At 43.9% G+C, this 11,422-nt stretch overlaps 3 protein-coding genes across 9 annotated transcripts; 2 read left to right on the top strand and 1 right to left on the bottom strand.

The window, feature by feature from the left end:
* Positions 1 to 205: 205 nt before the first annotated feature.
* Positions 206 to 9,716, top strand: LOC135434148 (apoptosis-inducing factor 3). Of its 5 annotated transcripts, none has more exons than XM_064690567.1 (4): positions 206 to 276; positions 1,933 to 1,989; positions 2,055 to 2,206; positions 7,719 to 9,716. In XM_064690567.1, the coding sequence occupies exons 1-4, from the start codon at positions 257 to 259 to the stop codon at positions 9,413 to 9,415; spliced, it is 1,926 nt and encodes a 641-aa protein (XP_064546637.1). In that variant the 5' UTR covers positions 206 to 256; the 3' UTR covers positions 9,416 to 9,716. The 5 variants fall into 5 exon arrangements, with proteins under 5 accessions (XP_064546637.1, XP_064546638.1, XP_064546639.1 ...); XM_064690568.1 differs by lacking the exon at positions 206 to 276 and adding an exon at positions 346 to 589; XM_064690569.1 differs by lacking the exon at positions 206 to 276 and adding an exon at positions 1,342 to 1,472.
* On the bottom strand, positions 6,056 to 7,092 carry LOC135434153 (uncharacterized). Its single transcript, XM_064690577.1, has one exon. The coding sequence runs from the start codon at positions 6,932 to 6,934 to the stop codon at positions 6,116 to 6,118; it is 819 nt and encodes a 272-aa protein (XP_064546647.1). The 5' UTR covers positions 6,935 to 7,092; the 3' UTR covers positions 6,056 to 6,115.
* A 170-nt stretch (positions 9,717 to 9,886) lies between the features above and the next one.
* LOC135434151 (uncharacterized) lies at positions 9,887 to 11,377 on the top strand. Of its 3 annotated transcripts, XM_064690575.1 has the most exons (5): positions 9,888 to 10,164; positions 10,216 to 10,572; positions 10,870 to 11,003; positions 11,072 to 11,304; positions 11,362 to 11,377. In XM_064690575.1, the coding sequence occupies exons 1-4, from the start codon at positions 10,015 to 10,017 to the stop codon at positions 11,295 to 11,297; spliced, it is 867 nt and encodes a 288-aa protein (XP_064546645.1). In that variant the 5' UTR covers positions 9,888 to 10,014; the 3' UTR covers positions 11,298 to 11,304; positions 11,362 to 11,377. The 3 variants fall into 3 exon arrangements, with proteins under 3 accessions (XP_064546646.1, XP_064546645.1, XP_064546644.1); XM_064690576.1 differs by lacking the exon at positions 11,362 to 11,377 and having other exon boundaries at positions 9,887 to 10,164; positions 11,053 to 11,089; XM_064690574.1 differs by lacking the exon at positions 11,362 to 11,377 and having other exon boundaries at positions 11,072 to 11,358.
* Positions 11,378 to 11,422: the final 45 nt, after the last annotated feature.

Genomic DNA, 11,422 nt, shown 5'->3' with positions numbered 1-11,422 from the left:
TTAGCTTAATATTAGCAAAAAGCAACATTTTGAATTTGGCGCCATGGCCGGTTGCACGACACCTGTCGGCTAGTTTGCGTACTAACTGAACGCTATTAGCTGTGTGCAGCGTCTGTTAACATAACAGCTGTTAAGCACAACTATCGATGCTATTGCGATTAATTGAGCATCGATATGTGTGGTTAACAGCAACAGCAAATAGACACTAGCTATATACATATGTATATATAAACAAAGCCGGCATGTGCACGCAGCGATGATTGTTATAAGAAACATGTAAGTTAGCTGCAGCAACTAAATGCGACAATGAATAAAACAATGAACATGTAATTTATTTATATAGATAAGTACATTTCAAATACCACTTTGACTTGCGAATATGCCAAAAAGCCGCCTTATCAGCGACGTGCTAATGAGTGCACTAACCAAAATAAAACAAGAAAACAATAAGAATAGGCGAAACGAAATTAAACACATAACAGCACTTAGTCAATGTTAATTAAAAATGGCAGCCAGATCGACGAGCAGCTTTAGATAAACATGTATAAATATACGCGAGTGCTGCGCTGTTCATGTCCCCAGTTAATTGGTAAGAAAAGAGTAGCTATCAAAATACATATCTTCCAACTAGCTCCGATTGTACAGTAATTATATAATGCTAATACAGTGAAAGCTCTCTTATGCGAATTTCCAATTCTGTTGTCCTGTTCGCTTGATCTCATCTGTCGCTTTGTGGCCAGGTTTGAGCACAGGTAAGATTGGAAGTAAAAGTCAGCAAAATTGACTGACTAAGGCAGTTGTCAATTTAAAAACGGTGTTCGTTAGCAGATTTTTTACTGTAACAGATTTTCAAAATTAACTTTTTATAATCTTCATCATTTGTCTTCTCATCTTACTCATATCTGTATGCATTAAAATTTGGCTGCTACAGTGAACTCTGGCTAACGGCGACATGCATTTCGTGGCCAAAAGACCTGAAGGTTAAACACCTGGGCAATTGTTGTGCTCAGTTGATTGGCAATTGCTGTGCTTCAAACCGGTAATGCCAAAGGACTGTGGACAGCTGGCGGGGCCGAGGGGCATGAAATTGTTGTTGCATGGAGAGCGGCGACAAGGTCAAACCGTTTCGTTGCTCAAATATAACTTGGCCGCTTGTATGGGCTCCAATTTTGACCATGCCCAAACGCCCCACACATGTGCGCGCGCGTGTGTGTGTGTGTGTGTGTGTGTGTGCGAGTGTGTGGCAGCGCAGTCCATACACATGCAAACGCTTGGCGGCGACGCGTCGCTTACTATCGAAGTTGTTATTCATATTTGTATTATTTTTTGTGCCGCATACTCGATTCGCAGCTCACGGACGACGGACGTGTTCTCTAAACCGTGAGGAATCGTCCGTGCCGAGACACGTTATACAGCGAAAACCGCAGCGTCAACGTTTTTTATACCTGTTGCATTTTTGTCTGTTGCGCCGGGTTTGTTGTTTTTTCTATTTTTTTTCTTTTTTTTCTCTGTTTTTGTTTTGGTTTCTCCATTGTGAATCACAGACTAGAACTCGCAGAGAGCGAGCGCAAGTGTCGAACAGTGCGAGAGGTGGATAGAGAGAGAGAGAGAGAGTGCGCGCGCGAATCAACGAAAGCGTGTGATAAAGAGCGTACTTATGGCGTAATCCAACACATTGGAATATTGCTGGGGAACATGCACATAACTGAACTATTGAAAACATTAAAAAAAAGCAACGGCTAGTGCATGCCCTGCATTGCGAAAACTAAACAAAGTTTACACGCATGTTCAGTCATTTCGTGACGTTTTTTTAACACAATTAAATCAAATATAATTAACAATAAATCAATAATTAATTTATTTTAATAATTAATTATATCAACATCATTTACCTAAAACACGTTTAATATTTACTTATTCATTTAATTGTAGGTTGAAATTAAATTGCCGTTTAGCTTGCACTTTATGCAAACAAATTCCACACGCTAGGTAAGTTTCTATATTTGAATAAAACACATTCTATAAATTCTAATTGAAAAAAGCTATTTTCACAGGCTAGCTAAATCGCATAATATCAGGCAACTACCGGACGTAATATTTAGACGGAAATACTCAAATTATCAGCAAATACACACAATGGGTTCTACGCTCTGCAAGGAATACAAAACAACTGGCAAGGTAACGCCCAATCCGGACCAGAACTCAGGTAATAGCCGGTAAACTATTTTGGAAAAACAACATCAGTTTTAGCTTTACCTATTCCATATTTAACCACTTTTTTATAGAAAACAAGATTATTTTGCATAGAAAGCTTATAGAAGGTTTGATGTACAGCGATATTTTGAAAAATTGAATGAATTGGATTCCCGATTTTTTTTTTAGTATCTCAATGTATATTTGGAGTTCTTGATAATTCTATGCTTTGAAGTAAGAATTGTTATTCAAACTTATCGATTGTAGTTATCGATAACTTCGTCTTAAGATCATTGTCGAAAGCTTTTCATCATCATATATGTATGTACATATATATCTTAAAGATATATTGATAACAATATGTCTAAACCTATTTGGGTTTTGTTGCATTCAAAAAGTTGCCATGGAAAGCTGCGATAAAGCTAACATAGATAGATATCTCTGACCATGTTTCTATCTCAATTAGGTTCGTTTACCTTTCTAATTGCCTTTGCCAGCACAAGACACGCAATCAATTTCTTTTTTCGTATTCGTTTTTCAATCATAAATCAATAATTATTATTTATTTATGTATCTATTTGCATTCACAAGTCCGTTGTTAATTGCGCGCATTTAACCTCAAGTAAAATGGAGAAGGAGACTGGGAGAGAGTGTGTGTGTGTGAGTGGAAGTGGAAGTGAGAGGGAGAGGGAATAGGAGAGGGAGAGGGAGGGGGAGCGCTGTCCAGTTTGTCGCCTATTTCGGCATTCGCCTTGCGACTTTTCGTACACATTTTGCTCTTTTTCAGTTTACACTCTGAACTTAACTGGAACGGCGGCGTTTTTGTTTATCTCATACTTAAGCTTTTTATTTGGTATTTGAAAGACAACATTTCACAGTTATTCAACTTTCAGCGTACATTCAAATATTTTACATTTCAAACGGATTATTTCTTTGGGTAAACGAGGCTAAGCCAAAAAAAAAATTCATACATACATATGTTTATTGCTTTGGCTAGGTTTTTTCTTACAATTGTTTTCGTGTGCGTGTGTGTGTGTGTGACAAGGCTAACCGGTTTGTTTTTGTGCGTGTGTGTGTGTGTGTGTTTGCGTGCATTTTAAATAGTCGCGATTCGTGGCGAATTCACAAATTTACACTAATTAGACAGCACTCCGGTTTTGTCTTCTTCTTTTACTGTATCTAATTGTGTGTGTTTTTTTGTTTTTTTTTTGGCAGAGGTTTTTCCGACCTTTTGACTCATAAACTTGTATTTTGCCATTAACGCAACAAGCTGAAACTTGTGACGTCACGCTATGCCGGCTGTGACGCATTTTCTTATTAGACCCTGGATTCCATAACGAACGGCTAAAATCCGTATAAGAGTTTTGTGCTGAAACTTGTGACGTCACTCGATGCTGCATGTGAAGTTTATTTTGTTCTCTTAGATCCTTATTATCCCATTGAAAAGGGGTATACAAGTTGTGTGCTGAAACTTGTGACGTCACGCTATGCCGGCTGTGACGCATTTTCTTATTAGACCATTATATTATCTCATAGCAAAAGACTAAATGCGCATAAGAGTTTTGTGCTGAAACTTGTGACGTCATTTTATAACGCATCTTTGACGCATTTTTTGCCCTGATCCCATTGAAAAAGATTATAATAATTTTGTGCATACGTATTTAACTCTGACCTCATAAAGTACATAAATATATACATACATATATTCTTGATCGGAACGAGGAGCTGAGTTGAATAAATCTTGTCCGTCTTTGGGAATACTTCGAAATCGAAGATACAGACGCAGATCTTGTAGATGTAACAAATGTATGTTAGTTCTCGTATAGTCTCACAAGTGAAAAATTATTTTGAATATCTCCCCTTAAGAACGATAAATAAATCAATTATTTCCGAAGTTAGTAACTTGTTCTATGATATTCACACAATTTTCGAGGCGATGTTTAATTACTGAAATTTTCACGGATCGGGCAATAAGCACCGTAGTTATTCAAGAACCAGTTTCCCATAGAGTCTGGCAAAAGGGGCTGCGGATCAGGGTATCTACCTGTTGGGCACTCCCCGTCCGAAGCACTCTTTTTATACCCTGAACCCATTTAAAATAGGTAAACAGGGTATAATGTATTTGTGCAAATGTACATATGTAACAGGCAGAAGGAAGCATCTCCGACCCCAAAAAGTATATATATTCTTGATCAGCATCAATAGCCGAGCTCGTCCGTATGTATGAACCCAAGGATCTCAGAACCTATAAGAGCTAGAGACTTGAAATTTTAGCTATAGGTCCTCCTAGTCTCCGCGCAGATCGAGTTTGTTTCCGATAGTCGATAACTTGCCCCGTTTCCAAGTAATCGATAAAAATGCAATTTCGGCAAATAATTTTAGGTAGAGTCACCAAACTTGACATGTAACTTCTAGAATAGTATATATATATATCAAGTATCTATCATTTTTTAGCTATCGCCTGTTGGAAGAAGAGGGTTCAGGGTATCCCCTAGTCGGGAGCTCCCGACTAGAACCTCTTACTTGTTTTATGTTCGTTTAACGTCTCATTCATAGTCATGTATGTATTTACACTTTGATAGATGTAATCTTTTTTTTGGGACCCTGCTCTACTTTTTTTTTTATATTTCTTTTTATTATAAGCCCAATCTCATGACGCAGCGAATTTGTCGCTTGGTTTCCGTCAAGACGTATCGATTTTCTTGTGACCAAAACATTTACTTCGAAAGTCATCAGAAATGCACAAGGAAACCCAAACACTATCAGAATCAAGTATATACAATATATGTACATACATATACATACATATATCTCTGATCAGGTCTGGACATGACGTTTCTGTTTCTAACAGCATGTCCAACTTGTATCTAACTTGTCGCTCTTTTGTTGCCATTATTTTTTTTTTTTTTTATTATTTTTATCATCTTATCAGTGAATGTTGTTTGAGGCACTTGACAAAGAATTTGCGAATCATGCTGTTAATCATCGGGCAAATTCGAAAATCAATTAAAATCATAAACGTTTGTTTGTTGATTAAATCAAATTTACGTCTGGCTGCCTATCTCGGGAAGTCGAACATTCTTGCAGCTCTTATCCGGTAATAGAAAACTTTGTACTTCTGCTCAAATGCGATTTAAGGCTAGCTCGAAAAGTCTTGCAAAGTATGTGCCAAAGGGTTTGCACGTGACCAGACGATATTCCAGATCTTAAATAGGTTTTCTGACTTTTAGTTCCAGCTTTGAGTCGGGTTGATGAACTGCTTAAGCAGGGCCTAGCTTAAGGTTCGTTAGCATCGGTTCATTTAAACTATCTAAACTGGTTCAACAGCTTAAAAAGTGGCTTGGAACTAGTTCAATGTTTTGCACCTCTGCCCTTTTCATCGGATCTGAAACGGTTTCAAGACTTGAGATTTGCTCGAAGCTCGAAGAAATTCAGTTCAGCTCAGTTGACAAGTTCTTATTATCTGCTTCGCAACGGAAATCAAGACAGCCGTGAGGCATTTTAAGTGCATTTTCCAGCTCGATTAAAAACTGGTTCAAACCCGTTTTTCACTCAGCTTGTTGCATTTTTGAGGAATGCTTTTAGATCAATTCAATTCCAGTTAAAAGTGCCCTCGGCCTATTAAATGTGCTATGATTTTCCAACCGATCAACTACAGCTTATTACTGGTTCCGAACTAGTTCGCAGCTGGTTCAATACTTGCTTCATAGTCGCTAACAACAACTGCGAACCAGCCCTCGTCGGGCTCAACAAAAGCTGAAAGAGCAAAGATCTTTGATTTGAGGCTTTCTAAAAATCCAACTAGTTGCAAATTGTCTAAAAACTGGTTCAAAAATAGTTTCTCAATTCTTTATTTGGAACAAAAAAAACGAATGGTAAAAAAAAAAAAAACTGTATCCGATATCCAATTTGAGTTAAATATCTAGAGCTTGTCGCCCTGCTTGACGGCCAGCAGCTCCAGGCGCTTGATGGCCTCGTCCAGGAATTGCCGCTGCAGCTGGAGCTGGGGCAGCAGCTCCTCGGCGCTCAGCAGCAGCTGGACATTCTTGCCGGCGGCGCCCTGTTCCGGCCAGTGTCCGCCGCGTAGCCGGAAGCCGGATGAAATCTGGCTGGTTGGCGTCGTGGTGGTGCCGCCGGGTCGCAGCATGGCCAGCAGACGCTTAATGAGCGACGGCGAACTCTGATCCGGCTCGGGCATGGCCAGCAAGGGCGTTAAGAAATAGGAGCCGGCGCTGACCGGAGTCTTGGGCGTGCTATTGATCACATCGCGCTGCATTTCCAGCGGCTGTTTTCCGCTCCCGCTGCTGTTCGGCTGCAGCGCATCCAGCTGCTGCTTTAGGTCGTCCAGTTTGTGCTGCAGTAACTCAAAGTCGGCGGCCAGACTGAGCGCCAAATGCTGCGCATCCTGCTGCACCTTGTTGCCCGCCGGCTTCAGAGCCTCCAGCATCTCGATCTGCTGCTCTAACTCCTGCTGGCGCCGCTGCAGCTCATCCAGCAGCAGCGGCGTTTCCGGCGTGAATGCCTCCATATAGATCCGACCCAGTTCCGCCTGCAGCAGCTGCTTGTGCACACGCAGCGCGCTAAGCTTCAGCTCCAGCTGCTGTGAACTGCTCGTGATGCCAGCTCCAGCTGCACCTCCAGCTCCAGCTCCAGCTGATACTTCGGCTGCCACCTGGACGCCCAACAGGGCGAGAACCGAGCAGAGCAGCAGCGCAACTTGTTCTGGACGCAAACACGACATCTTGTCAACTGACAGCTGCAGATGAACTGATGAACTGATGAACTGGGCCTCGACTGGGGGCAACAGTGCTGCCAATTCAGCTATTTACTAGCTAGTTTACTAGCTGGATTATAGCACCGAAGTTACTCAAGAATGGATTTGTAAAACTACTTGTGGGACTGAGGCAAGAAGCAAGCATGAACCATTGCAGTCGTTCCGCAAGTGGAACTAGTTGAACCAGCTTTCGGCGTTTTTTAACACTGGATTTAGCTTGTTTTGTCGCTCAAGTCGACAGCTGGCAACATTGTCGAGCTGCTTTCATACAGATCGGACTCTAAACACCGAAGTTACCCAAGAATGGATTTGTCCAACCATTGTGAACCATTGCTGTAGTTCCACAAATTGAACTAGTTGAACCAGTCTACGCAGCCAGCTAGTTCAGGTCTTTGTTTTTTTTTTAACACTGGATTTAGCTAGTTTTTCGTTCGCGTTGACAGCTGGCAACACTGTCGAGCTGCTTTCTAGGCCAGCGCAGCAGGCGGGGCACACACACACTCGCATACACTCGCACAAACTCGCACACACACACACACACACACACACACTTTCTACTCTGGACTTGAATTTTAAGATCGTCGTTTAACGGGAAAACTCAATTCAAATTTTATGTGCTTGACCAGCGACAAACAACATCAACTTGTTAACCAATACTCTCTCTCTCACACACTCTCTCTCCCTTGCTCTCTCTCTCTCTCACTCTCTCTGTCTCTGTCTGTCAATTGGCTGTCCCGTTGATCTGTTGCAGGTGCCGTCGGTTCGTATCAATCGAAGTGCGATATCAAAAGTATGTCGACGGACGTCACAGACACAGATGTGGAGTACACGGAGCCCGTGGCCGTTTGCAAGGCGACCGAGATCCAGGAGAACGAAATGAAGCAGCTGGAGTTCAATGAGGACACCAACGTGCTGCTGGTGAAGCAGAACGGACGTCTCCATGCCTTGGGCAACAAGTGCACCCATTACGGTGCACCGATGCACACGGGCGGATTGGGCGTCGGCCGCATACGTTGTCCGTGGCACGGTGCCTGCTTCAGCCTGGAGACGGGCGATATTGAGGACTTTCCGGGCCTGGACTCGCTGCCCTGCTACAAGGTGGACGTCAGCGCCGAGGGCGACGTTATGGTCCGCATGAAGCGCACCGACCTCGACAAATCGAAACGTCTCAAGGACATGGTCAAGCGCCAGCCGCAGGACGAGCGCTGCTATATTGTTGTCGGCGGCGGGCCGTCGGGTGCCGTTTGTGCGGAGACACTGCGCCAGGAGGGCTACACCGGCCGCCTGATCCTGGTATGCCGTGAGCCCTATTTGCCGTACGACCGGGTCAAGGTCTCCAAGGCGCTGAGCATCGGCATCGAGAGCCTGCAGTTCCGTGACGAGCAATTCTACAAGGATCACGACATCGAAGTCTGGCTGGGCGTCAGCGCCGACAAGCTGGCGACCGCCCAAAAGGAGCTACACTGCTCCAACGGCTACGTGGTAAAGTACGACAAGATCTATATAGCCACCGGCTGCTCGGCCTACAAGCCGCCCATACCGGGCGCCGACTTGGAGAATGTGAAAACCATACGCGAATACGATGATGCTCGGGCCATACTCGATCAGATCCAGCCCCAGTCGAATGTCGTCTGTCTGGGCTCCAGCTTTATAGCCTTGGAGGCGGCAGCGTTTCTCGTCACAAAGGTGGCCAGCGTTACGGTTGTGGGTCGCGAGAATGTGCCGCTGAAGGCCGCCTTTGGCGAGGAGATCGGCGCACGCGTCCTCAAGCTGTACCAGGACAACAGCGTCAACATGATCATGCAGAGCGGCATTACGGAGATTATTGCCAACGATGATGGCAAGCTGGCCCAAGTGGAGCTGGTCGACGGGACGACAATACCCTGTGATCTGCTCATCATGGGCACCGGCTCCAAGATGAATACCGATTTCCTGGCCAATTCGGGTGTGCGACTTAACAAAAACGGTTCGGTCGATGTTACCGATTTCCTGGAGACAAATGTGCCCGATGTGTATGTGGGCGGCGATATAGCCAATGCCCATATCTACGGACTGGCCCAGTCGCGTGTCAATATCGGACACTATCAGCTGGCGCAGTACCATGGTCGGATTGCGGCGATCAATATGTGCGGCAGCATCAAGAAGTCGGAGGCGGTGCCGTTCTTCTTTACCCAAATCTTTGGCAAGGGCTTCCGCTATGCGGGCCATGGCAGCTACAAGGAGATCATTATCGATGGCAGTCTCGAGGAGCTGCAATTTGTTGCCTACTTTGTTAATCATGCCGATACCGTTACGGCCGTCGCATCCTGCGGCCGGGATCCGATCGTTGCACAGTTCGCGGAACTGATCTCGCAGGGCAAATGCCTGGGACGCAATCAGATTGAGGACGAGGCCAATCGCCAGGCGTGGATCGCCAAGCTCAAGGAGCCGCTGCCCAAAATACGCTAATCGGATCAATTCGATCGAAAATCGGCTCACATGATCCGATCGCCCGATTCCATGCCAGTTATTATTTAGCAACACGAGATTCATTCTTATATATATACATAGTATTATGCGTGAACCGCTCAAAAACATTGTTAAATTTGTTAAATCGTGCATCATCTACAGCTATATATACAAATCTATATATATATATATGGGTATATTTGCATTCAATTTGCTCAGTTTCAAAATTATGTCTGTTCCCGTTGTCTTGTAGCTAGGCAAAAACAGTTTTGTACAATAAATAAATATACGTTATCTACGATTCACGACTCTCATTTTCGTTTAAACAAATAAATGCCTTTGAGGCACATTAGGGATTAAGTATCCTTCGAGATGTGTTCGCAGATATATAAGACTTCGATCTTCGATCGCCGCCCAGATATCTAGAAAGAGTTCGATCTGGAACAAGTTTTATGATTTGGTTGGCTGGCCTAGACAGATATTTTAGATAAATGAAATATTCGGAGACACTTTACAGCGCTCTCAAAATTCCAAATTTCGAGCACATAATCATTACCATCGGGCAGATGTACGCTGCACAGATCTAGAGGAGCATCGGTATGGAGAACAGTGGGCTGTCTGTGCCAATTGGGCGCAAGTCCATGTCGTGTGCCATGGAAAGCATGATGCTTGGCTGGCTACACGCCTGGCGTTCCCTCAACAGGGACTGTCTGCAGATAACGACAACCGCGTGGAGATTCAAGAAGTTGGTATGTAGACCGGACTGAGATCCGAACGGATTTGAGCTAACCCAGTGTCAGATCTTTTTAGCTGCCAAGCAAATCTATTGCTATGAGATGATATTGCAGGAGCGAAAGATTGTGAACGACAGCTTCATCAAGTGCATCACGACTGCCGAGGAGATCTCCAGCAAGCGGACCGCATGGCAATCCAGGCTGGACAACGAGAACCAGAGAATGCTCCGGCAATTGATTTGCCTGAAGGGGGAGCTATCCGAAAGGCAGAAGGCCCTGGTCAAGACCAAGCTGGAATTGCACTGTCTCCGTCAAAGGCTCCGCCAACAGGCGTCCAAGACAAGTCGCCTGGCGTCCAGGCTGGAGGAAAATAAATTGTTGACCGAAAAGCTGTTGAAACGCAACCTCAAGTTGAACGAGCGGGTAAACATTGAGCTCTATTTTTTCCAAACTGATTGACTGACTGACTGACTGACTGATGATCAATGCACAGTCCGTGTTTGCTGTAATTCACGTGTTTCAGTGATTTTGTAGAATCCACATCAAATTTCGGCCGATTTTCAAATGAATTTTCATTTTAATGGAAAGTTTGGTCCGATCGGCTTCAAACTTATTTATATTATCATTTCCCCAAAAAGATGATTGGCCCGGGTAGAGCCGGGCAATACTTCAATATACCTTATAATTAAGCTAATTACGTATTCGACCTGTGCCGAATAGACCACCGAATTGTTGGAAGTGTACAGAACGCGTGCGCTTATGTTTGTCTATAAGCTAATTGGCATGGCGCAGGAGCTGCTCGTTACCAAAGCCAAGTCAAAGGCATTTGCAGATGCCAGCGCGCATCTGAAGAGGTAAATCCTGATTCTAGCCCCAACAAAGGCAAACAATATAATTTAACAGCCATTGTTATGCTAAACAGTAAAAACGAAAGGCTGCAAGTGCGCCAAAGAATGCTTATCAATAAATTGACTACGCCTGTCTCTCAAGACAAAGCCCAAACGGATGCACAGAACGGCAATCATGGACTGCTCGACATGGCCCTCCATTATATGCGCTGCCTGTGGGAGTGCGTCTCGAGCCTGGGTCAGTGCCCAAAGCTGGAGGGACCGAATCGCCGTTGTCAGTGGGCTCTTCTCTTAATATAAACAACGAGTATTGTACAATTCAACTTAATTGTCGAAATTAATACTTTAAGAGCAATTTTAACAGGCTGCGATTACTTTATTAATTGAAATTGGAAGGGCTGCACAGCTAGAAAATAGCCAGGGCT

This window comes from Drosophila montana, unplaced genomic scaffold (assembly GCF_035044405.1).
Source record: "Drosophila montana isolate Dmon_TW-CO22-7 unplaced genomic scaffold, ASM3504440v1 contig_3274_1, whole genome shotgun sequence".
NCBI lineage: Eukaryota > Metazoa > Arthropoda > Insecta > Diptera > Drosophilidae > Drosophila > Drosophila montana.
Note: the sequence above shows the minus strand (reverse complement) of the source record. Positions and strands in the feature narration are given on the sequence as shown.